Source organism: Nannobrachium achirus (genome assembly GCF_963921795.1).
Source record: "Nannobrachium achirus genome assembly, chromosome: 11".
NCBI lineage: Eukaryota > Metazoa > Chordata > Actinopteri > Myctophiformes > Myctophidae > Nannobrachium > Nannobrachium achirus.
Genome location: NC_137820.1, coordinates 57469398 through 57493404, shown reverse-complemented (window position 1 = coordinate 57493404; position 24007 = coordinate 57469398). Strand labels below are relative to the sequence as shown.

General features: G+C 42.3%; 1 protein-coding gene across 1 annotated transcript in view; it reads left to right on the top strand.

Annotated features, from left to right (window-relative positions):
- The window catches only part of kcnq1.2 (potassium voltage-gated channel, KQT-like subfamily, member 1.2), a gene marked incomplete at its 5' end in the record, with an annotated part of 482784 nt that overhangs the window by 81906 nt on the left and 376871 nt on the right, over positions 1 to 24007 (top strand). The window contains 2 exons of the mRNA XM_080737216.1: positions 8392 to 8563; positions 17616 to 17642. Coding sequence (XP_080593342.1) covers positions 8392 to 8563; positions 17616 to 17642 — 199 coding nt within the window. The remainder of the gene's footprint in view (positions 1 to 8391; positions 8564 to 17615; positions 17643 to 24007) is intronic.

Genomic DNA, 24007 nt, shown 5'->3' with positions numbered 1-24007 from the left:
AGGATCCTACCATGCCATGCCAGAGTGTGGTCCACTCTGCACGGATTGAAGTTCTCAGTCGCCATGACTGATTTCAGTCATTTTGGATTACTTAGAAGTCAGGAGTCTTCTGTGGAAGCGTGCCATGCACTATCCACAGGCTTACAACAGCTTACAATGCCATGCACTATCCACAAGCTTACAACGCCAACTCAGGACTCCACACCCTCCTGTCATGCAATATCATTAGGGGTGTAACGATGCAATTTTAACAACGATACGATACACATCACGATGCATGGTTGACGATACGATACATGGACAATATTGGTTCATTCATGGTGATGCGATACGATTCGATTCAATGATTTAAAATCGATATAGTAACTAACTAGCAAAGAAATTAAATCTGTGTGAAACGTGTCAATAATGCATGTTTTTATGGGAAAAATCTATTATGGATATAAACTAGCCCTTACCCGTTCAAAGATATGAGCTCCAAAATGATGTGCAGTGTGTGGGTTATGGGATGTGCACTGTGCACACAGTATATGAGGGATGGAAAGTAACTTTAACTGGTGCTTGCATGATGTACTGTAGGAGCATCAATGTAAGAAACCCGTTTCGTTTAATGGCTACAGAGATACTGTCTCCCCCCCCCCCCCCCCCCCCCCCCGCCTGCACACACACACACACACACACACACACACACACACACACACACACACACACACACACACACACACACACACACACACACACACAGAGCTGGTTAAACATGTTGCCTCATGCTAGATGCAGAATAGATGTGCCTCAAGCTAGATGCAGAATAGATAGTAGATACACCATAAAAATGCTAATATACAGCATACGATTTGTGAAAGTGACAAACGGGCTTCACAGTTATGCAGGCATGCAAACGTGTAGCTTTTCGGCGAAAATCGCCGTTTTGAATCCAAATTGATCGTTTGTGTGATTCGTTCAGATTCGATGTAAAAATATTTGGGGGGGGTGGGGGGGGTGTCATGTCATCTAGGCTGCGTTGAGCGGCAGTGAGAAGAGGAGCGCTTTTTTCAGTAGTGGTGAAGGTGGCTGGGGGATATGGTCGTTTTATATTTGAACAAATCAAGCGCTCGCTTTCTCTTGCCTGTGACGTCAACGCCCATGCTTGACTGTGTCCAGTGCCTGCAGCCGGCAGCGCTGGACGGAGCGCTCAGCCAGTCTGCATACAGTCAGTCACAGACGGAGCGGAGCTCAAATGGAGCACATAGTAAATAAACTTGGCTAGGTTGTCGTCGTTGATAGATAGTGTGGTGTAGTTGTGGATTGGACTTTTTAATTCGCTTGTATCGCGATGCGGTCGCTATTCTGCATCAATGCGGTGACGTGACATCGATTATAGCCCACGTTTGTTGATTTTCCTCAACGGTGTTGCGATAGTTTTGCTACATGCTAACGCTAAATTAGCTCTGGTCCATAGTGTTAGTGGAGAACTCCACACGCGAGCTAATCAACGCTATCATGCCGTTCCATCTGCCCGTTCCATCTGCCTCTTATTAGACAGAACAGAGATTTCTCGCATTTATTTTAACTCATATGCTGCCATTTAACAATACCTTCGTACTCTTTAACTGCCATTCGTCTCCATAGACTTCCATGTAATTCATAGTGCACGGATCATGCACACCCATGCCTAGATAATGCACCACGTGTGTCCACATTGCTCACAGCTTTCAAACAAAAAAATCCGAATGGAAATCCGTTCAGGCATTCATGAGATAGCAGCCATTATGTTTTACACTGTTGTGAGCTTGGAGGTCTGCTACCTGAGTTGTATGGGGGTTGTATGGGGGTTAAACAAGCAATTTCGCGATCGCTATCATGCCTACTAACGTTTTTGGGGTCCAAAAAAAATTAAAAAAAAAAAAAAAAACTTTTTTTTTTTTTTTTTTTTTTTATTCACGGGATTCACGGGCGTGGCAGGGTGGGACAACGGGATTTTTAAGGGATTCACGTTTTTGGCAGTTAATGAGTTAAGATGATGCAGAGAGAGGGTGAGAGAAAAATGAGGCAGTCACAGACAGTTCTCAAAGCGGAGAATACAACAATCGTCTGTGGTTTTACAACACTGTTTCCCAAGCACTGGGTTGGGACCCATTTGTGGGTCGAGAAAACATTTTTATGGGTCCCTTAATGTTTGTTTTCCTAAATTTAGTTTTGTATCATTTAAAAACATTCAAAAAACATTCTCCCCCAAAAAGAATAACATTTAATGATTTAAAATAAAGAAAGGTTTTTTTCCTTCTAAATTCACGAATAAATAAAATAAAAGATCTAAGAAATTATCTTAGAAAACACTGGCCTATTTAAGAAGTAAGATAGAAAATAGCTGATCTACAAGCTCACAGCATGCATTGTCTCTGTCTATGCCTGTCTATTAAAGACAAGTCCCTAAATATTATAGGTTATTCCTATAACTATATCTGTAGGCTATATTATATTTATAATTTTCTTCATTATATCTAGATAGATCAGTATGAGTATGAGTAAAGCCTCTATCAGAGTCCAGGGTGAAGAGCTATTCACTTCACTGCATTGTAGTTTTCTAGCTATCACCTAGGCTTTGTTATGTATTTTTAGGTGATAGCTACAAAACTACACCGTGGTGAAGTGAATAGCTATTCACCCTGGACTCTGTTAGAGCCTTTAGTCACTGTTCTACCCAGTTAGAATCGTGCAAATTCACCACGGCGAACAATTTCACACCAAAAAAGTTGTCACCTTTTTCACCTTGGGGCTGTTTGCATGTCTGGTTATGTCAGGTGTGTTCATATGCTTATGGTGATGCGATTTCAGATCAATTGCTCCAGCCACTGAGGAGAAACGCTGTGACAGACACTCAGACACTCAGACACTCAGACATTCGCAAAATGATAGTATAGATAAGTAAACAATGTGATTCTCTAGCAAATACATGGACATTATATTTCAACACATATGGACAAACCCGCACCTTGACATGAACACAGAGATTACACAAATGTATCGTTAGACCAAGAGTAGCTACTGTATATGGAATGGGAAAGTAATTAAAACTTTTTTTTTCATTTTCCTTCTTAAAATGATTAAAAACAAGGCACAAATACTTAGTTTCCGTACAATCAATTATGTTCACGATACGATACAATACAAAGCCAAAACTGTACGATATATGCTTTTGCACATCGATATAGTAGATCATTGCAAATTAAAACATCATACTGTACATCAATATATCAATACTTCAATATGCCTTGTGATGAGACACGTTTAAGCAGACCAAACAATAACTAAATATGTTTAATATCCTCTAAAACAACATGTGGAAATAACTGCATGTTCAAGTCTTTTCAGGATTCAAAATCCAAAATGCAGCAGTTCAAAACGCGGCGTGAATCGGTGCACTTTGGTTTTAGATCTGCTACTTTAGATGCTTTTGTGTGACCCTGTAGTTATGATCAGGTAGGACGTTAACCCATTTAGGCAACACATTGCAACACATTATGACGCAATATTTTATGCTTTAAATATACAAAAATAGCAGATCTACAAGCTCACAGCGCGGCACCGAGTGCCGCGCTGCGAGCTTGTAGATCTGCTATTTTTGAAAAATCGTGAAAATGAGAATTTTGACCCGATTCTATAAGTGTCTTTTGAATCCATCTAAGATTTTTGGAAAAACGATGTCAGCAATCTGGCCAGCCATCGTCAAAGAAAAGGTCCTTTTCACTCAACTGGAGCTCAGTTAGTCTGTTCTTGAGAGACTACTATGTCAGTGGTTCTCAACCTTTTCATTTGAAGGACCCCCAAAATGATATTTATTTGGCCACCGACCCCCATCTCCAAATATCTAGTTCCAGGGACCACCCAGACGCAAAATTTGAGTTACAAACGTTTGCTTTAAAAATACATATACCGTATTTTCCGGACTATAAGGCACACTTAAAAGCCTTTAATTTTCTCAAAAAACGACAGTGCGGCTTATAGTCCAGTGCGCCTTATATATGGATCATTCATTGACATTGACATTCCCTTTAGCACAGCTCCATCTGTTGGATGCATAACGCAACGGTAGTGTCTATTATGTGCGCCTTATAGTCAGGTGCGCCTTATATATGAAAACAGTTTGAAAATAGACCATTCATTGACAGTGCGCCTTATAGTCAGGTGCGCCTTATAGTCCAGAAAATACTGTATTCAAAGATTTGCACACATTTTCACAACTTTTTCAAAAATAGCAGATCTACAAGCTCGCAGCGCGGCACTCGGTGCCGCGCTGTGAGCTTGTATATCTGCTATTTTTCACAGGTTAAAGCATCCACAAATTTTAGGCCTAAATGGGTTTTAATGTACAAAAAAAAGAAAGAAAAAGAATACACACTCACAAAATATTAGAACATGGAGTTGAGAGTTTTCTGCCCGGCAGCGGCGATATTGGGCTTGTGGATGCCGCTCTGCACCGCCCTGGTGTGGGTTCTCAAAGGACGTGTCAATAGACTGTTGTCAGGAAGAAAAGGAAAGAAAGACAACTTGTGACTGCGATGCTGGATGTTGGAGCATAGGTCTGGCCCACACTGCATTGTCTGCCTGTGTGGTTCACCTTTCACCACAAACATTAGCTGTGTGTTGCGCCTAGGCCATAGAGCATAAAAGAGTACGTTAAGTTCCCACCCTCACACACAGTCACACACAGTCACACACACACACACACACACACACACACACACACACACACACACACACACACACACACACACACACACACACACACACCCACACACTTGCATTGCTATATTTGTGAGGACATGAGCATTTTAGTTTCAATGAGACACAACACCCCTAAACTTGACCTCTAAATACACGATTGGTATTTCTAGTGCCCGACCTCGAACATCAAACTCTAATGAAGAAGAATGATCCATTACAATATATTCGTGTTTGCTTAGATCTAACCATTATATTTTACCATCATTTTACCATCACTTAGAATACATTATCATATTTGATAGCTTGTAAGGGCCTAAGAGCCCTATTTTCCTTGATGCCCTTACTACCCCTTATCCCTAAACTTCTTTACTGACAAAAATAGGGCCCTACATTTCTCCACTAGGCCTGATAGCTGTTGTTTTGTTGCTGTACAGTCTGTCTTGTTATGGTCCAGCTTGTCCTTGAAGCAGCCACAGTATAACTATGGTTTGAGACCTGTGCCTCTTGGCAGAACTACCCGAACAACCGCCCTGCGTGTTATCGTACTTCTCCCCCATGATCATGTAGATAGATAGATAGATAGATACCTTTATTATCCCAAGGGGGAAATTTTGTTGTCCAGTAGTAGTACAGCAGTATACAGTTATTTACAAAGTTACAGAGACGTAAGAAAGATAGATAAGAGGGAAAAAAAACAAAACAAAGACAAGAGCAGTACAGTACCAATAAGAGAAGGTGCATCAATAGAGGGGGCGAATAATATATAAGAATATATACATAAAGTGTCTTGCAAAAGAGACCATAGCAGTCAATGCTAGTTAGTGCAAACAAGTATCTCACTGTCAATGTTAAACAAAGCAAAAATACTCAGAAACTAGCAACACTAACAACCTAATAGTGCAGTGTCAAAAATCAGTGCGAAAAAAAGAAGAAACTAGGAAGCGTGTCACCGCAAGGCGCACATGAGCACTCTTCCTGGAAGGTCCTTAGAGGTCAAAGTCAATACAGCAATTTTCCTTAGAGGTCAAAGTCAATACAGCAATGGTTCCGTAAGTCTAAGTTAGGAAGGGAGACCTTTTCAAGCGTCCGTTATGTGTCTCGTTGTACAGCTTTATGTACATTACATAAAGCATAACCATCACCATCTAGAATATTGTCTCCGACTCCTATTGCCCCATCATTTGCTGATTGATGCAGATTTCCACGACATTTCTTGATTGATCCAGAAACCACAACTTGAATCTTAATTGTAAGCCTACCTCACCCCAAAAAAAGAACACATTTCTTATGTTTTACCATAAAACAACCATTTCTCTTGTGACCAGGGAAATGTCTATTCCTGAAATTCTCATTGTTGTTCCGGGGTGGAAACCTTGTATGTCGTTTTGTATTTATCATTTAAAAAAATGATTTTAAATAGTGAAAATAGCGATGCGAGGTGTTGTGTGCTTGTAGATCTGCTATTTTCACTAGTTTTGTGCGACAGTCTTGTACAGTATGGGCTCAAATTTACGAAAAAAATAACGTACAAATTTGAAACTTGGAGATACAAGGTTACTGTCCGACAGTGACGATATACGCTTGTGGGCCTTGTGTGGGAACGTTTTGCCCTCCTCACAAGTATAGTAATGCACACACACACACACACACACACACACACACACACACACACACACACACACACACACACACACACACACACACACTCTCTCTCTCTCTCATGGTGTAGTTTCCCCCCCGGGCGGTGCAGTGCGGTGCGGGGCAGGCCCTGACTCCATCGGGATGACTCGGGGCCTTTGTCCCGCCAGGACAAAGCCTCAGTCAGTTGAGATGATGTCACTGCCGCCTTTCTCATGGGAGTAAACCTTTGTCTAGCGGAACAACAACAAAAAAATCTTTGTTTAGCATTGAACCCACTCTATATTGGAGGAGAGCGAGGAGGGCTTGCTTCCGCTCCTTTCTGTTGTGTGGAGGCATGTGACTTTCTGTGCTTTTCTGTGACTTTTATTCCTCTCTCTCTCTCTCTCTCTCCCCCCACACACTCATTCACACTCTTTATTCTCTCTCTCTCTCTCCCTCTCTCTCTCTCTTCCCCATTCCCCCCTCATTCGCACTCTCTCTCTCTGTTTCTCTGTCTCTAATAATGCCTAATTTATACTTCGCCATATGACGGAGTTGAACACAGAAGACGTCAGATCTGAGCTTGTAGATCTGCTGTCTTCGGCATATGAGACGTTGTGCGCGGCGAACTATAAATCTTACACAGTCTCTCTCTCTGTCTCTCTCTCTCTCTCTGTCTCTCCCCCCCCCCCCCCCCACTGTCTCTCACTCATTCTCTCTCTCTCTCTCTCTCTCTCTGTCTCTCTCTCTCTGTCTCCCCCCCCCCCCCCCCCCCACTGTCCCTCGCCCATTCTCTCCCTGCTCTCTGTGGTTCTCTCCTAATGAGTCATTCAGTTGCTGCTGGTATTTGGGGCTGAACTGAACTGTGGTCCACTTGTCGGTTGCCAGTGAGTCTGATCCACTGAGCCCAAATAATTGAGTTTCTATAAAGGCCATGTCCATTACGTTGGTGTGGGGCCGGCTGGCCCGCCCCGCACGACCGTTTAGGTCCTCCAGGAACTCGTACACATACACACACACGCACGCACGCACGCACAGAGTTCTGACCTCACTTAAACCTAGTGAGATTACACAGTTGTCCTCAGCCAGCCAGACAGTGCTGTGGTGTTACAACACTGGTCATGGTTTAAAAGGACATATTTATGACATATTGGTTCGTCGTTATGTAAAGTATAGGCCTACCAGAAACATAACGGCCGCATGGTATTTCATAGGCGTGTACTAACCATGATACCAAAACCTCACCATAGGTCTGGATAATATCACGATAACATGATAATTATGATTTGATGATGATAACTATTCATATTATATCTAAAACTGTTACTTTTCAGGATTCAAAAGCAAAAATGGCAAAAGTAGCGGATCGACTTTTGATGCCTTTGTATGGCGCTTTAGTATGACCATCTAGGGTATTAATTTACGAAAAAACACAAAAAGTTGAAAGGTTTCTGCCGATATATATAGTACAGTAATAAAGAAAAGAAATGACTGAAATTTGTAGGACATAATTTTTCATGTCGTTGCATGAGCTGTGAGTGTAATATAGCTCTGAGTAGGCTAGCTTGTTAATCCTAGCCATTTGTAGTTAATGAGATGCACTCTGTTTGAGGCTGGCTGTGTGTCACTTTAGTACTGTTAATGACTGAAGCCTGATTTACTATTGGTTGTGGCATTGTCTCTCACATGGAGGGTGGCAGATCCACAAGCTCACAAGGCGTGACATGTAGTGATTATTTAGATATATGCCAGACTGCCACCTTTGATGTGAGACACTTGGCATCAGACGTAAAGTATGACCGTTGGAATAATAGGATTTCATACCTTGCGAGTATAAAATGCAATTTAGGGGAATCTTTTTGAAAGTTTTTAGCCTATAAATATGCCCAAAATAGGAACTCCAAGGTTGAAAGTGGTTTAGTGTAGTGTAAGTTAATGACGATAAACAAGGTATTTTCCATTTATTTTAATATCTTGAGTGCCAATTTTGATGTAACGTTAATGGCATATCAACGGGGTAATTTTCCGCGTTTTCCCCTCCCGCAGAAAAAGGGAGTGAAGAGGAGACTGAAGCCGTCCCGAGGGAACGGCTCCACGGGCGTCCCGTCCCAGGAGAGAACCCTGTCCATCCCCACCATCACATACGACCACATCGACGACACCGGAGAGAAGAAGGACGTGGCCTTCTTCCTGGAGGAGCCCTCAGGCACTGTGGACGGTAAAACAGAAACCTTCTTCTCTGACATTTGATTTGATTTCATTTGATTTTATTTGAAAAGTAGTAAATACAATACAGCAATACAGCAAATCGAGGATTGTGCAGAAAAGTCGCAAGACTTATTTCCGCTGAGGTCCTCATACAATTAACAGTTAATAAGTCTAAAAACAAAACAAATTACAGTACAGACATACGTATACAGTACAAACAAATAATAAAAACATAAACCCATACTCCCTTGTCTTCCTTAGACTATAGTGGTACCCTTTCTAAAAGACCTGCTTTTATCGTCTGTTTAAAAACCCTTACATTGGTTGTCAATTTAACATTTGCTTCTAGTTTGTTCCACTGTGTGGCTCCTAGGTAGGTAAAAGAACCCTTACCTGCTTTCCCTTTAAAAGTTGGGTGGCTCATGTTTGCTATGCTAGCTCTGGTGAAGTGCGTGTGCACATCACTTACTCGCGTAAAACATCTCTTTAGATATTCAGGGACCTCTCCATATTTAATTTTATGAATCATGGTCAGTCTTGACATGGTAACCCTGGATTCTACAGGTAGCCAGTTGATTTCCCTAAATTGATTTCTCCCTATATGGGATCTGGGCTCTAGCCCTAGTATGAGAAACAATGTTTCTCCTGCCCATCTCCTCTGAGAGACACGCATGGATTCGAGTTTGCCGTCGCCACCACGACTGATTTCAGCCATTCGGTAGCATGTCGCGCACTGAAAATAGCCGATATAAAAGATGGGTGCTAGTGGTTAAGCACTGTTTAATTATTAAGCAGTGTTTCATTATTTAAGATTAAAGACTATTTGAAGTGGTTAAACTAACAGTAGAATGAATACATATTCAAAAGCATCTTCCATAAAACTGTAATGGTTATATTTCATAAAAGCAAAGGCTCAATCGATCATTTCTTCAACTGGTTGGCTGTACTCTTTGTACAACCGCAAGAACATAATATTGGCCTACTGTAGCTGTAGAACGATAATACCTAAACATAATCATTTTACAAATTGTGCCAATTGTTTAGGAAAGAGAGTGCTAGTGAGTGGGGGAACTCCTCTCCTTCGTCTCCCATCTTGATAGGGACATACTGTAATGCGGGCCCAACTGGACAGTCAGTCGCTCTCACCAACATGTTTAATTGGCTTTACTTTAAAATGTGCCTGAATGGGTTAATAGAGCATTAACATCATTTGAAAAATAGCCTGTCTTCAAGCTCGTCGCATTGACGACGCATTGTGAGCTTTGAAGATTGTCTGTTATTGTTAATACAAATCTCTAATGGCTCCCTGACAAAACACCTTTTCAGTTGGAATAGTAGTGTGAAGGTATATTTGTACAGTGGATAGATGAATGGGTGTGTACTAGGCATCTGTGATGTTTTACTGCAGTGTGTAGCCTGTCCAGCTACAAGACCATGTCATACATGGGGCATTTGCCAAAGTGATTTATCACCCTAATGAAACTTGAACATTTTTTGGGGGTTATTTGTTTTTGGCGGTTGTTCCTCTCCGTCTTCTTTATATGTTTTTTTTTTTTTCTTTTTTTTTTTTTTTTGATGAAATGCTTTTCAGGGTCTGGAGGATTATGTCATGCTGCCTCAAAGGGCCTTAGAAATCCATTATTTCTATAAAAGTAACATTTGATGTGTATTTTCTTTGCGTTGGCAGGATTTGAATCGTTGCAACGCATGAGCAAAAGTATTTGCCTTGCCGTGCCCTCATGTTTGGGTACTATGGTATTTCTTATTGTGTTGACTGCTTAACAACTTTTTTTGAAATAGCGAAATAGCAGATGCTATTTTCCCCTAATATTGTCACTGAATGTTTGTCTACTATGTTTATTTGAAACTCGACTTTGGCTTATTATGACATGCCCAGAATAGGGACGCTAAGGTTCATGTGGTTAATACAATCCTAAACTATTAGAAGGGAATGTCCCTCCATTTAGGAGTTCATGTTTGTTTTTCCTAGGATAGTGGCCACAAGGGACAACTGTTGCCCAAAGCTTGTTGTTTTATATTATAGTGGAGTCCAGCTTCTCACAATCACTTCCACTGCTTCACTACCACATGGTGTGACTGCATTTATCACACGATAATTACTTTATTTTCATTTATTCGTGGCTATGGGAGAAAATGGATTATGTCCACAAATGCAGGCCAAATCTCCCATTGTGAATTATAAAATATTTGCACAGCGTTCGGTGATATTCATCACTGAAAATAAGTACTGTATAGTATTCCCCTTTACCAAAGTCAAGTGTAATATTATCTTTGGGCAATGGATGTTATGCCGTCGGACTCATTGATAAACGAGATTCACTAAAGAACTAAACTGTAAACATTCTCAAAGTGGGCTCCGGAGACCCCCAGGGGTCCTTGAAGAGCTGGGCTCCAGGGGGTCCCCAGGAAAATGAATTCATGTAGTATCAAAACTGTAACGTTATTTCATATTAGGCTATTCTAAAAATAGCAGATCTACAAGGTCACAGCAGTGTTGACACCTACGCGCAGCCAAGCATAATATGGCTTGTGTTAGTCCTACTGGATTTCTTGTCCACTAGTCCCTCCCTAACATAGTTTAGTTTTTGTTGTCAACATTATTTGTTGTCAACATTATTTAGTCATAGTCAACAAAGGTTAGTTTTTACGTTTTTATTTGGTTTCTTTTACATAAATCTTCTCTTCTGCGTGTCCCTGGCACACAACATTTTGAATTGAGAACATTTGAAAAGCGTTGTTCTAACAGTAAGTATACTGCTGTTAGGGTGCAGTTTGGACTTTTGGTTTTGTCGCCGTCTCTCCCCCACATACACACCGAGGAGGCCGTTAAAGGAGATGCAGCGTTTAATGTAGCTGGCTTGTTCATTTGCACCCAGTAAACAGGGACATTCTCCTTCAATCCCCTTCAGAGCCAAGATGGCTGCCAGGTGTTGTTAGCGAGTGAAGCACATGGAAGCCATTAGAGCAGTGGTGATTAGAGGTCGTGACTGCAAGCTCTTTACCGTTCCTCTCTTGTCCAGTCCACTAGCCACAAGACACACTTACACAGGGATTAAGTAGAACAATAAGAAAATACAGAGCTGTCAAGGCCGCAAGTGGCGGAACTTTCCTCGATTTACCAATAACGCTGCGGACGTTGCCAAGAAAGAGCCCAGACTCTCTCTTGTTTTTCCTTTTTGTTGTTTATCAGATTGGAAAGTATGCATGCACGGCTCTGATGCCAGAAAGCAGCTTGTTTGTTTTGGATGGTTTCATATCCAAGGAATTAGGCTGCTAAATATAATCTTGAGGCCAGTGAGTGTTGCAAAGTCTCGTAACCTTACAAATATTGACGGTGGTGGAAGAAGTACAAAATACTACAACGTAGAAATGATGTGCTACAACTAAAAGGCCTAGATACAGAATTTTACTTGAGTAAAATTATAAAATATACACTAAGTAAAAGTAAACATTATGAATAGAATGTAAAAACATATATACAATATACCGGTATATATTTTTTTAAAATAATATATACAGTAATATCGTCGCTGTGGGTGGAAACCTCGAATCTCCAAGTTTCGAAATGTGTATGTTCTTTCGCAAAGTAAGGCCCTGCTTCATCATACAAGGCCGTCGGACAAAAGTAGTGAAAACGGCAGATCTACAAGCACACAACGCCTCGCACCGCGAGGCGTTGTGTGCTTGTAGATGGGCTGTTTTCACTAGTTTAAATCATTTTTAAAATGATAAATACACGGTTTTGGACATACAAGGTTTTCACCCGACAAAGACGATATATATGTGGAGTAAAAAAGTATATTTGTGTAGATGTAGTGGAGTAGTAAAGTTTTGACTAAGTACGTTACTTCATCGGTGGGTGGAAATCTCATTATGTCCAAAACCATGACTTTTCAGGTTTGGAGCTTGTAGATCTGCTACTGTTGATACTTTTGTGTGACACAAACAGTTAGAATATGGAGATAAGAGGTTTCTGCCTACAATGAAATGTACTTAATGCTAACTCTCCACAATAAGTCAACACTGATTGAATTTGATTGGTTGAAATGTACAGCCTAGTTGTTTGGTGAGAGGAATGGAAGGGGTGCATGGGATCCTGATTTGACTTCCCGTGTTAAAACCCACCTCCCCCCCAACGACTGAATCCTCCCGGACCCCGGGGTTAATAAATGCACTTTATGGGTTTTTTCCTGTCAAAGCGCGTAATCATAAAAGCAGTGGAAGCAACATAAACTTGACATCAATGCACAGCGTCGCCAGCCGAGCCCGCTGTTATGAGGGGAAAAGTTATCTCGTTTGGTGCTTAATTGGATCAATGGGAGTCAGATAATGAACGAGAACACATGTCCTCCTGGCCTTTGATGCCACTGAGAAACCAGAACGTATATATCACTCCACTTTGTGTTTGTAGTGACTTTTTTTTAACTGTGTTTTGGTCATTTTACAACCAGTGGTTCTCAACCTCACAACACATCTGCGACACGCTTTGAGCTTGTAGATCAGCACACAACAAAGTATAAATCAGGCCTTATTATGACTCCCTCACAACCCGCCGAAAATACATTTTTAGTCGACTAAATCAACTGTAGATTTGGTAGACTAGAATCTTATGATTTATTTGTCAACTAAACATATCGTCATTGTCGGGTGGAAACCTTGTATGTCCAAAACTGTTTGTTTTGTATTTATCATTTTTAAAATGATTTAAGCTAGTGAAAACAGCCGATCTCGCCGTGCGAGGCGTTGTGTGCTTGTAGATCAGCTGTTTTCACTACTTTTGTGCGATGGCCTTGTGTGATGAAGCAGTGCTTTACTTTGCAAAGAAATGTACACATTTTAAACTTGGAGATACAAGGTTTCTGTCCGACAGTGACAATATACTAAAACTAAAGCATTTCAGATACGGTAACTAATATATTTCCTGCAATTAACCCTTCCAGTGCCAGCCCCTAGAGGGCGCCAAAGAATGCCAGGGTATCTCCCCTAGGCGAGCGCATTAGCATCCGGGGACTCACGTTGCAGTGACGCACGTGCTCACGTTCGTGCACGTCATGAAAAGGTCCCGGATGAAAATGGCAACAAAATAGCTATTAGCTTTTTCTCATTTAAAAGATCATTTTTCGGCGATTTCGCCGTAAATAAACCTCGCGCCGCCTCCCTAAAAACACAATCCAGAGAAAATGACCTTCAAAGATGTGGGTTTGCATTGGATTCGGCGGCGATTCGTGGCGGCGTTACTCGTTTACGGCCGGCCGGGGGACGGCCGGATCTCGGTCACTGGATGGAAAATTTAGGCCGGGGCTTCAGTAGGCCTCGGATCATTTTATTCATTTCATTAAAAAAGCCGCATTAATTCGGGATCGTCACACTGGACGTCGTACTGCCGGCGGCGCCGAACATTCGGTGAACATTGGGGGGCTCAAAAATGTATTTTAAACCATTTTTAATGGAATATATCGTCGGACCATGTAAAATGGCTCGCTGGGAAGCGTAGGACGAGCCAGGACCACCCACGGCTCTACAAGCAGCTCAGGGTAAGTAAAATAATAAAAAAAAAAATTGTATTGGATTGAAATAAAGCCGAACTTGTTCGGGATCGGCACAATAAGAGTTAAACAGAATGGGCTCGATTTTCATCCATGCCTTACCCCGAAAACGAAATATAGCTGTCTAAAACTGTCTAAAAATGTCTAAAACTAAATAAGTAATTTGCTGTCAAAATGTACACTCGATACACAATCGATGGAATGTAGACCTGACTCCTGATTCTGAGGCCATGGAAAAGGGGGGGATGTTTCTTTTTTTAGACGGTCATAAAGCCATGTGAAGCGGCAGCAGCCCACAGGCAGCAGTCTCCTGTCACTAATGATAATGTTTAGAGTTGTGAAAGCATGGTACTGTATGTTCCCTTAGCTGCCGCTACAGACCAGAACCATAAAACTAGACATCTGTAATGTCAACTGTCTGCAACCAGACCAGCACCGGGACTATTATTTTCTATGGGCCGCGCCACATGGAACTGAACAGTTCACCATGTCCTGGCTTGCTGGCTGGCTTGCTGGCTGGCTGCACACACAGTTGTTGTTTTTTTAATACTATGACTGAGTCATTAAATCAGGCCTTTAACACATCGACTGTCAGGCATTCATTCGTTCATTCATTCATCCGCCTCTGCCAGGGTTTTTCAGTGTTTTTAACACATTTTCACCGACAACTATGATACCACTATGATACCCAAGTACCTGTCAAAATACTTTATAAACATTAAGGATGTCCATAATTACAACACCAGAGGCAGCGCAACAGATCACTTTCAACCCAGAGTCAAAACCAACAAAGGGTCAAACTCTTTTTTCTGCTATACCACCAAAATGTGGAAAGCCTTACCGAAGGCCATAAAGGAGTGTGGATCACAAGCATCCTTTAAAATTGCCCTGAAAAACCACTTACAGGCAGCAGCCGTTCGCAACTGGTAAAAAAAACTAACCTAGCCCAACTCTACCCTCCCCTACCCCTTCTTTGTATATACTTACTGTTTGTTTAGACTCTTTTTTTTTGTTCTCTCATTTTTCTTTTCTTTACATATCTACTGCATAGTACTGTGTTCTATTCGTCTGTCATTCAATGTTATATGAGATACTTAAATGGTTTCCTGTGGAAATAAGCTTAGTCTTTTCATGGATCTCCTTTTAGTAGACCTTGTACCAGTGACCTGTACCGTCATGAAACTGTACCTTTTCCTATGCAAACTTCTAATAAAGTCTTCAATCAATCAATCAATCAAAACAACAGGAACACACCATGGGGCCAGGATGTAAACAAAGAGCACATGGCCAGTCTTTTTACCACCTTTTGTTTTTTTTAATAAAATGCATTCCTTATCATAATCATAATGTTCCCAACGGCATCATTGTGGCAGTCCTACATCTCCTAACATCTATTTATGAGAATGCCAAATATGTTCCCTCCCTCACGATAAAAAATAAATAAAAAAATGGCAGATCTAAAAGCTCGCAGTGTGGGACTCGGTGCCGCGCTGTGAGCTCATATATCTTCTATTTTTCAATAAAACGAACTGTTGCCCTGTCTCTACTCTCTAATACATCAGACTGTAGAAACCTGATACGTTATGTTCCCCATGTTGATCTTGCCATGTGGACTTGACTTGGCCTCTTGAGAATGACGATCACACGCTTGAAATCCAACCCAAAAAGCATCTCTCACTGTAGTGTTGCATAATACGTCCCTCCTGAAAATAGAGGCTAACATTAGACATGTTTTTTTTTTGTCTGTTTCACTTCCAAAGCCAAGATACATACAGTATCTATTTCCATGATCGGTGGTCCTCAAATATGTTCATGTCAAGGACCCCCAAATTAACATAATAAAATATCTGTACCCCCATCTGAAAATAGTTTGTGTTGGGACCGATAAACACGGAGAAATGAGCAGTTCCAGAACTGGAACACACAAAAAAAAGCTGGTTCTCTCCTGAAAATGCATGTTCTGTCTGAGCTGGAGAGACAGGGAGACACCCCTGTTATTGAACAAACACTCTATAGCAATGAATACTAATCAGAATATATTGCTTTAAAGTTTTTACAAAAATCTTTTTGTTTTCACCCCAAAACATTCTTACCTACAGTATCTTTAATGTTTTTCAAAATGTTTCAATACATAAGAATTGTTTTATTTATGATGCTATTATTAACTCATTTACCTGGGGAACCACTTTCAAGGACCCCTGGGGGTCTCCGGACCCCACTTTGAGAAACCACAAAAGCCATAGATGATCACTTGGCTTTCTTGGTACACATTTAAATTCAATTAAAATCATATTGGGTATTTTTATTTATTTATTTGTTTTTTATTCAGTACACTTCTGCATTTGGGTCGTATCTGGCCCAGATCTGGGTCGTCCGCACAGTCACGGCACGCACGACAGGCTTACCTAACCAACCTCAATGAGATCACACTCTGTTAACTCATCTAGTGCCTTTCGCGTGATGTCACGCAATAAGTACTAGAGTACGTATAGTGCCGAATGCGCGATGTCGCGCGAAAAGTAATATATTACTGTAACGGCGAGTAAAAATACCTAGTACAATGGCCGACGCTCCGGAGACGAAATCCGCGCTGATTTGTCATCATCACGGCTCCACGAGCACACAATAGTCATCCCATAACATTGAGGTGGACGGCCGATCTCATCTTTAATGTCCATTATCTCAAAACAACACTTTAGAAGCGAAGATGGAGGCAGATGCTCGCTTATAAAACACATGTATAAACGCTCCTATGCAATCCAGCATGGCACCACGTAAACAATGATCGGTTCCGTCGCAGGATCCGATGACGTCAGACCGGAAGTACTTCCGGTCTAGACTTCTGGCCTTCAAAATAAGACAATGGCCGTTAATGGGGCCGGGAGGGGGCACTCTGGACCCCCTAATCCGTTAATGTCCTGGGCTCTGGATGAGTTAATGGAGAAAATGTGGAAATCTGAGCCACGCTGTTGTCTATTTACCTGGCCGTAGCTTCTTTAGTGGGCAGAGAGGCTGTCTGCTAATCAGAAGGTCACCGCTTTCACCTCCCTGGTCTGCCCATGTCTAAATGCCCCAAGTGTCCCTATAAGCCAAGACACTTGACCCCTTAACAGCACCCCCCCATGCCTCCATGCCCCAAAGCTCAAGCTTGTAAGCTTGTAAGTCTGCTATTCTCGTCTCGTTGCATCAGCCTTATTAAAAGGAAGGCTGATGTACACCTCAAAGGTGCATTAGGACAAACAAAAAGGTCCAAATATTCAGAAAGGGATCTTTGATATAAATAAATTGTCAAAGGAAGAGGTCCCGCACACTGTCTGGTGCATTGTGCGAAAAATGTATGATGAAAGAAAATCTATGTCTATGATCTATCTTTTTTTTTCTCTTTCTTTGATATTTGATAACAAAGATTCCTTTTCTGTCACTTTAAATTGAATTGTAATTCCAACATACCGTACTTCTGACTCTATTGTTTCCCCCCCCCCCCCCCCCCCACAGGTATCACCAGAATATTCAACAGATCAGGTAAGTTCATCATAAGTTCATGATTTTTTCATGTCATCTTCTATCTATGATGTCTCCTATATGCTATATGCCGACTTTCCCTAAAAAAACACCTATAGTGTCACACAATAGCACTCAATTCATGCTGTGCTTTGAGCTTGTAGATTTGCTACTTTTTGAAAAATGGTGAAGATTTGTGGAAATCTTTGAAGATGTATATATTTTCAAAGTCAACATTAGAAACTATTTTAAACTAAAATATTTTTGAGATTCTGCAGCCAAATACATATAAATGTGGGGGGGTCCTTTGAGAGCCATTGGTATAGGGCAGGGGTCTTCAACAGGGTTTCCGGGACCCCTAGGGGGTCCTTAAATTTACTACAGGGGGGGCCGCCAAATCCTTGTGTGATAGGATAATTATTTTAAATGAACAAGAATTAACCCTCACATCCCTATTCTGAGGAGAACTTTAGCCAAAAATAGCCGATCTACAAGCTCTCAACGCCGCCTCGGCCTGCGAGGCTTTGAGAGCTTGTTGACATGACTGTGGGGGAATGCATGGGGTGATGTGGTTCCGTTTGCTGGGATGATGTCAGCAGCATTAGGACTGCATTAGGACAGTCCAGCCCGCATGGCATCCTCTCCTCTTACACTCTCATGTTCCAATACGTACGTAGGACGGGCACCTTGAACTAGACCTCTAAAAAAGAAACCAAGAACCGGGCCACATTTATAATATAAGGCAGAGGTCTTCAACAGGGGGTCCGGGACCCCTAGGGGGTCCCCAGAGTTACTACAGGGGGGCCTCCACATCCTTTGTGTGATAGAAACTTTTTTCTCCTTTTTTATACCAACCACTTGAACCCTAGTGTCCATATTCTGAGAACTTTAGCCAAAAATAGCAGATCTATAAGCTCACAATGCCTCGCGCTGCGAGGCGCTGTGAGCTTGTAGATCGGCTATTTTCGGCAAAGAGTTTTGGTGTATAGGGGGAAAAAAGTCAAGTTTATTAAGTATTGACGGTTCAAGTGGTTAAATATCTGAAAGTGAAAACACAAATTTATATGAATCCACAATACACTGATGATCGTGCTGTCAAACGATGAAACTATATGGAATCTATGAAAAGATTGTGGTGGTCCCTGCTTCATCTCTCTCTGAACTAAGGGGTCCTTGGCCTGAAAACATTGGAAGATCCCTGATATAAGGCCCTGGTTTCAAAAAGGGGGGAAGCCGACAAAATGTCTGAACGGTGACGTAAGGGAAGTTTTAGATAACTGTGTGTGTGTGTGTGTCATCGTGCCGCCTTTCTCGCTTCTGCCAGTTGCGCTCTCCTCGTTTTCCCCCTCTTATTAACCCATTCAGAACGGGTACACATTTTGTGTTTCATTATTTTATGCTTTAGCTATTGAAAAATAGCAGATATACAAGCTCACAGCGCGGCACCGAGTGCCGCGCTGCGAGCTCGTAGATCTGCTATTTTTGAAAAATCGTGAAAATTTGAATTTTGACCCGATTCTATAAGTGTCTTTTGTATCCTTCTAAGGTTTTTGGAAAAACCCCATGTTTCTATGTCAGCAATCTGGCCAGCCATCGTCTAAGAAAAGGTCCTTTTCCGCTTAACTGGAGCTCGGTTAGTCTGTTCTTGAGAGACTACTATGTCAGTGGTTCTCAAACCTTTTCATGTGAAGGACCCCCAAAATGATATTTATTTTTGCCATGGACCCCCATTCAACATATTTAGTTCCAGGGACCACCCAGAAGCAAAATTTGAGGTTCGCTTTGAAAATACATATATTCAAAGATTTGCACCCATTTTCACGACTCTTTTCAAAAATAGCAAATCTACAAGCTCGCAGCGCGGCACTCGGTGCCGCGCTGTGAGCTTGTATATCTGCTGTTTTTCAAATGTTAAAGCATTCAATATGCCCAGGCCTAAATGGGTTAAGCTCTACTCCTGTGTTAATCATTAACCAGTCTGTCTTTATAATGTGGCCCAGACAGAATTTTAATTAGACTGGGGTGGGCCGGGCCTTTGGCCGGGGCCTTTGTCCCCGCCGACCGGACCGCCAGCGAAAGCCAAAATCACAGAGAGACTCAGAGACACTATTGTGCCCACTCTGCTCTGCTCTGCTCTGCTCGGTCCTGTCCTATCCTGGCCTGGCCTCCCCGTTTGTCTTGTTTTCTGGCTGTCCTGCCAAAGGCGGGCAGGGGTTGAGGGGCGGGCGGGCGGGCGGGCCGAGCTGGGAAGGGAAGGGACGGACGGACGGACGGACGGACGGGTGGGGGAGTGCTGTGGGACCGTGGGGAGTGAGTGAAAGTATTGGCATCAAAATGTACTTAAAGTGGGCGTGACACGGCCAAAACAGCTAATTATGGCTATCAAATTAGCCATTTTTTTTAATGATGTCATGTACCCCCATGTTAAATTACCCAATCAAATTAATGTATTGTAGTTACTGTACTGAAAGTAGTACTTTCTGTACAGTAACTGAATTAAATTAATTTGATTGGGTAATATGACGGGAGGGGGCGGAGTTGAGCGCTGAGTATTATCTAGTGAAACAACCCCAACAGAACTGTGCGAGGAGAAAATGCGACAATTCATAAAACGAATTTTAAAACAAGCAGTTCTAGGGGTAAAAATTTTATATAATCTGCTATAGAATCCCCCCTAACCACGTACAGGGTACAAGTCTTCTAACAAAAAGGTGTCAGAGATTAGAACCAGTGTCCAACGTTCTCCTCGATCCTCCGCAGCACAGACCACTTTTTAGCAGCCATCTCTGCTAAAAAGTGCTCCAGTGCTTCACCGAAGCTCCGGAGGACTGAAGTCTGTGGTAGCCTGTGTGTGTGTGTGCATGTGTGTGTGTGTGTGTGTGTGTGTGTGTGTGCGTGCGTGTGTGTGTGTGTGTGTGTGCGTGTGTGTGTGTGCGTGTGTGTGTGCGTGCGTGTGTGTGTGTGTGTACACAATAGCTCTCGCAGTCGCAAATAGCCGTGCGGTGCAGCGCTAGCCGGGCTAAACGCTAAGAACAAGGCAAAAAAATGTGAACATTGTTGCTGTCTGACGGAACAGTGTTCTCTTCGTTCTACTGAATGCATAGCAGCAAATCACTCAGAAACCTCTTATCTCCATATTCTAACTTAACATTCTTAAATTAATCATTCTACAGCGTCACAGAAAAACATCAAAAGTAGCTACAGTAGCACATCTACGAGTTCGAAACATGGTGTGAAGCGATGCGTTTCGAGCTTGTAGATCTGATTTTTTTTTATTATTCATTTGGATCCTGAAAAGTAACATTTTGGACAGTTTCCAACCGACAGCGACGATTATGGTAAATAGATCAGTGGTTCTCAAACTTCGTAATTTTAAGTATTATTATGGACCCATAACTGCCGTAATCCAAACGGACCAAATCTAGCCGACCCCCTCAAGGACCAGGGCTCCACTTTGACAACCGCTCCACTCTCCACTTGCTCTTTTCCTCCCCCCCCCCCCCCCCCCCCTCTCTCCCTTTCGTTTTTCCTCTCCATCTCTGTGTCTCCCCCTCTCTCTCTCTCTCGTTCTGCCCCGTACTGCACTGTACTGTACGCACCCTTCTTGTTTTGCTAGCCGGGGACGGAGCCTAGTCGGTATGTAACACAACCAAACGCACTTCCACCGATAGAGCCGATAGCTCTGGTGCTGTTTGTGTAGCCGATAACACCACAATCACGTCCCCCGTGCCCCCCCATACAATGTGGACCCCCGGGCAATTTGAGGCCCATTACTGTAATACCCATGAGTCCCACACACCGCCAGCATAGCCGATCTACAAGCTTACAACGCGTCGTATTCGCGACCCGTTGTAGAGTTTGGAGATCGGCGGTATTCGATCACCCTCTCTCTCTCTTTCTCCATCTCTATATACTGCTGTTCAATCTTTTTCTCCCCGTATATCTCCCTCTCTTTCCCTCCCCCTCTTCTCTCGCTCCTTCTCTTTCTCTCTCTCCCTCACTCACTCTCTCTGTCTGTCTGTCTCTCTCCCCCCCTCCCTCTGTTTCTCTACCTCTCCCTCTCCTCTTTTCCCTGTCGCCCTCCCTCTCTCTCTGTCTCTATATCTCCTTCTATGTTTCCGGGGCCGGAGGGGGTTGGAGTGGAGTGGGGAGTGGGGGGCACAATGTTAAACAAACTCCTGGGCTGATAGCATACTTGGAGGGATTGAATGAAGTTGTAACCGGTCGCCGTGTTCTTGGAAGCACATTCTGGCCCGTTCCATTCTTCATCACAATGGAGGCCGGGCCTCCGCGTCGGAGGGGAGACTCGTCAACGTGCAGCTGACAGCCTGACTGCAGGTCAAGACCCTCGCTGCACATGTTGTTCTAACGCTGTTGTTCTTGACTCCACACAACAGCAGCAGTCAGGGCCGGCTGCTAGTCTAGTCTGTCCACAGTGTGCTTGCAAACTCTTCATTTGTACGTTTAAATAGAACGGGTACACATTATTGTGTATCATTATTTTATGCTTTAAGTATTGAAAAATAGCAGAAGAAAAATCATGAAAATTTGAATTTTGACCCAATTCTATAAGTGTCTTTTGAATCCTTCTAAGGTTTTTGGAAAAACCCTATTTTTCTATGTCAGCAATCTGGCTATCCATCGTCCAAGAAAAACGTCCTTTTCACATAACTAGAGCTCAGTTAGTCTGTTCTTGAGAGACTACAGTGGTTCTCAAACCTTTTCATGAGAAGGACCCCCAAAATTATATGTATTTGGCCATGGACCCGCATCTCAAATGAGTTACAAACGTTCGCTTTGAAAATACATAATATTCAAAGATTTGTGCACATTTTCACGACTTTTTCAAAAATAGCAGATCTACAAGCTCGCAGCGCGGCACTCGGTGCCGCGCTGTGAGCTTGTATATCTGATATTTTTCAATAGTTAAAGCATTCAATCATTTTAGGCCTAAATGGGTTGTTAAATACTATAGCACAGTGCTTCTCAAACATGTTCATGTCAAGGACCTCCAAATTGATATGCATCTTGTTGCAGACCCCCCATCTAAAAAAAAAAAAAAAATGGTGCCAGGGACCTCCAGAAGCGAAAGGTTTTTCGTTAAAACCGTTTGCTTTAAAAGATATTCAAAGATATGGATAAAGTGGTTAAAATGATTTCTGATATGCTACGTACGTAACTACTTTAGCTGGAAATCCCCCCTAAGGACCCCTGTGGTCCCTGGACACCTCTTTGAGAACCACTGCTCTACCATACAGATTGGCAAAATTATTATTATATACAAAAAAAGATATAAAAAAAAGTTAAAAAAAAAGTTAATTCAAAGAATACTATAGAGTCTATGATACAACACAATGCTAAATGGTGTCTGTGCTTTCCCTGTCATCTATCTAATAAAGCACCAAACAACTCACTCACTCACTCACTCACACACTCACGCTCTAACGCTCTAACGCTCACGCTTATCTACGTTTATCTATTCACTCGCTTCAGCAACTGATCCCAAAGTTAACATGGTATTGGCCATTAGCATTATACCAACGCTGACGGAGCCCGAATTTCATTTCTCCCAAATTAAAGCTGTTTATTAGCGTTTTCTTTGCCTGTTGTCATGGTTACGGTCCGTTCCTCCAGGCCATGGGATCTGTAGCCCCACACACACACCCCTCTCTCTCACAGTTAGGAATGTGCTCTCTCTCTCTCTCTCTCTCTCTCTCTCTCTCTCTCTCTCTCTCATCTTCCAACGGGTATGAAACTCTCTCTCTCTCTCTCTCTCTCTCTCTCTCTCTCTCTCTCTCATCTTCCAACGGGTATGAAAAAACTATGTGGAGCAAGCGCATACATTATGCCTTACATTATGATGCTCCCACATATGCTCCCACATATTCTCACGCACGCACCAGTTACAGTAACTTTCCCCACAACCCACACTCTGCACATATTTTGGAGCACATATCTTCGAACGGGTAAGGTCTAGTCCTTTTAGATTTTGCAACCCTTTCGAAGGCAGAGAAATTGCATTTCATCTACAGTATGTTGGATGGAAACCCCATATGTCCACAACTGTTAGCGAAAGTTGCAGATCTACAAGCTCTGGTCAGATTGTGACACTGTAGTATGATCAAATAGGGGCGTTAATTTTACAAAAAGAAAACCCACAAAAAGTTAAAACATTGACATAAGAGGTATCGGTACTTGCTGGCATGCAGTCATTAGAATGAAGAGGACACTGAATCCTCCATTCATATCAAACTGTCTCTCTGTGTGTGTATTTCTATTCCTTCTTCTGCTCGCTCTGCTGATGCTACCTTTGTTTTGAATGACCTTCAGGCCGACCTTCTAAGTCATGGTCAGCTTTCAATATAAGATGGCCTTCTTCTTCTCCT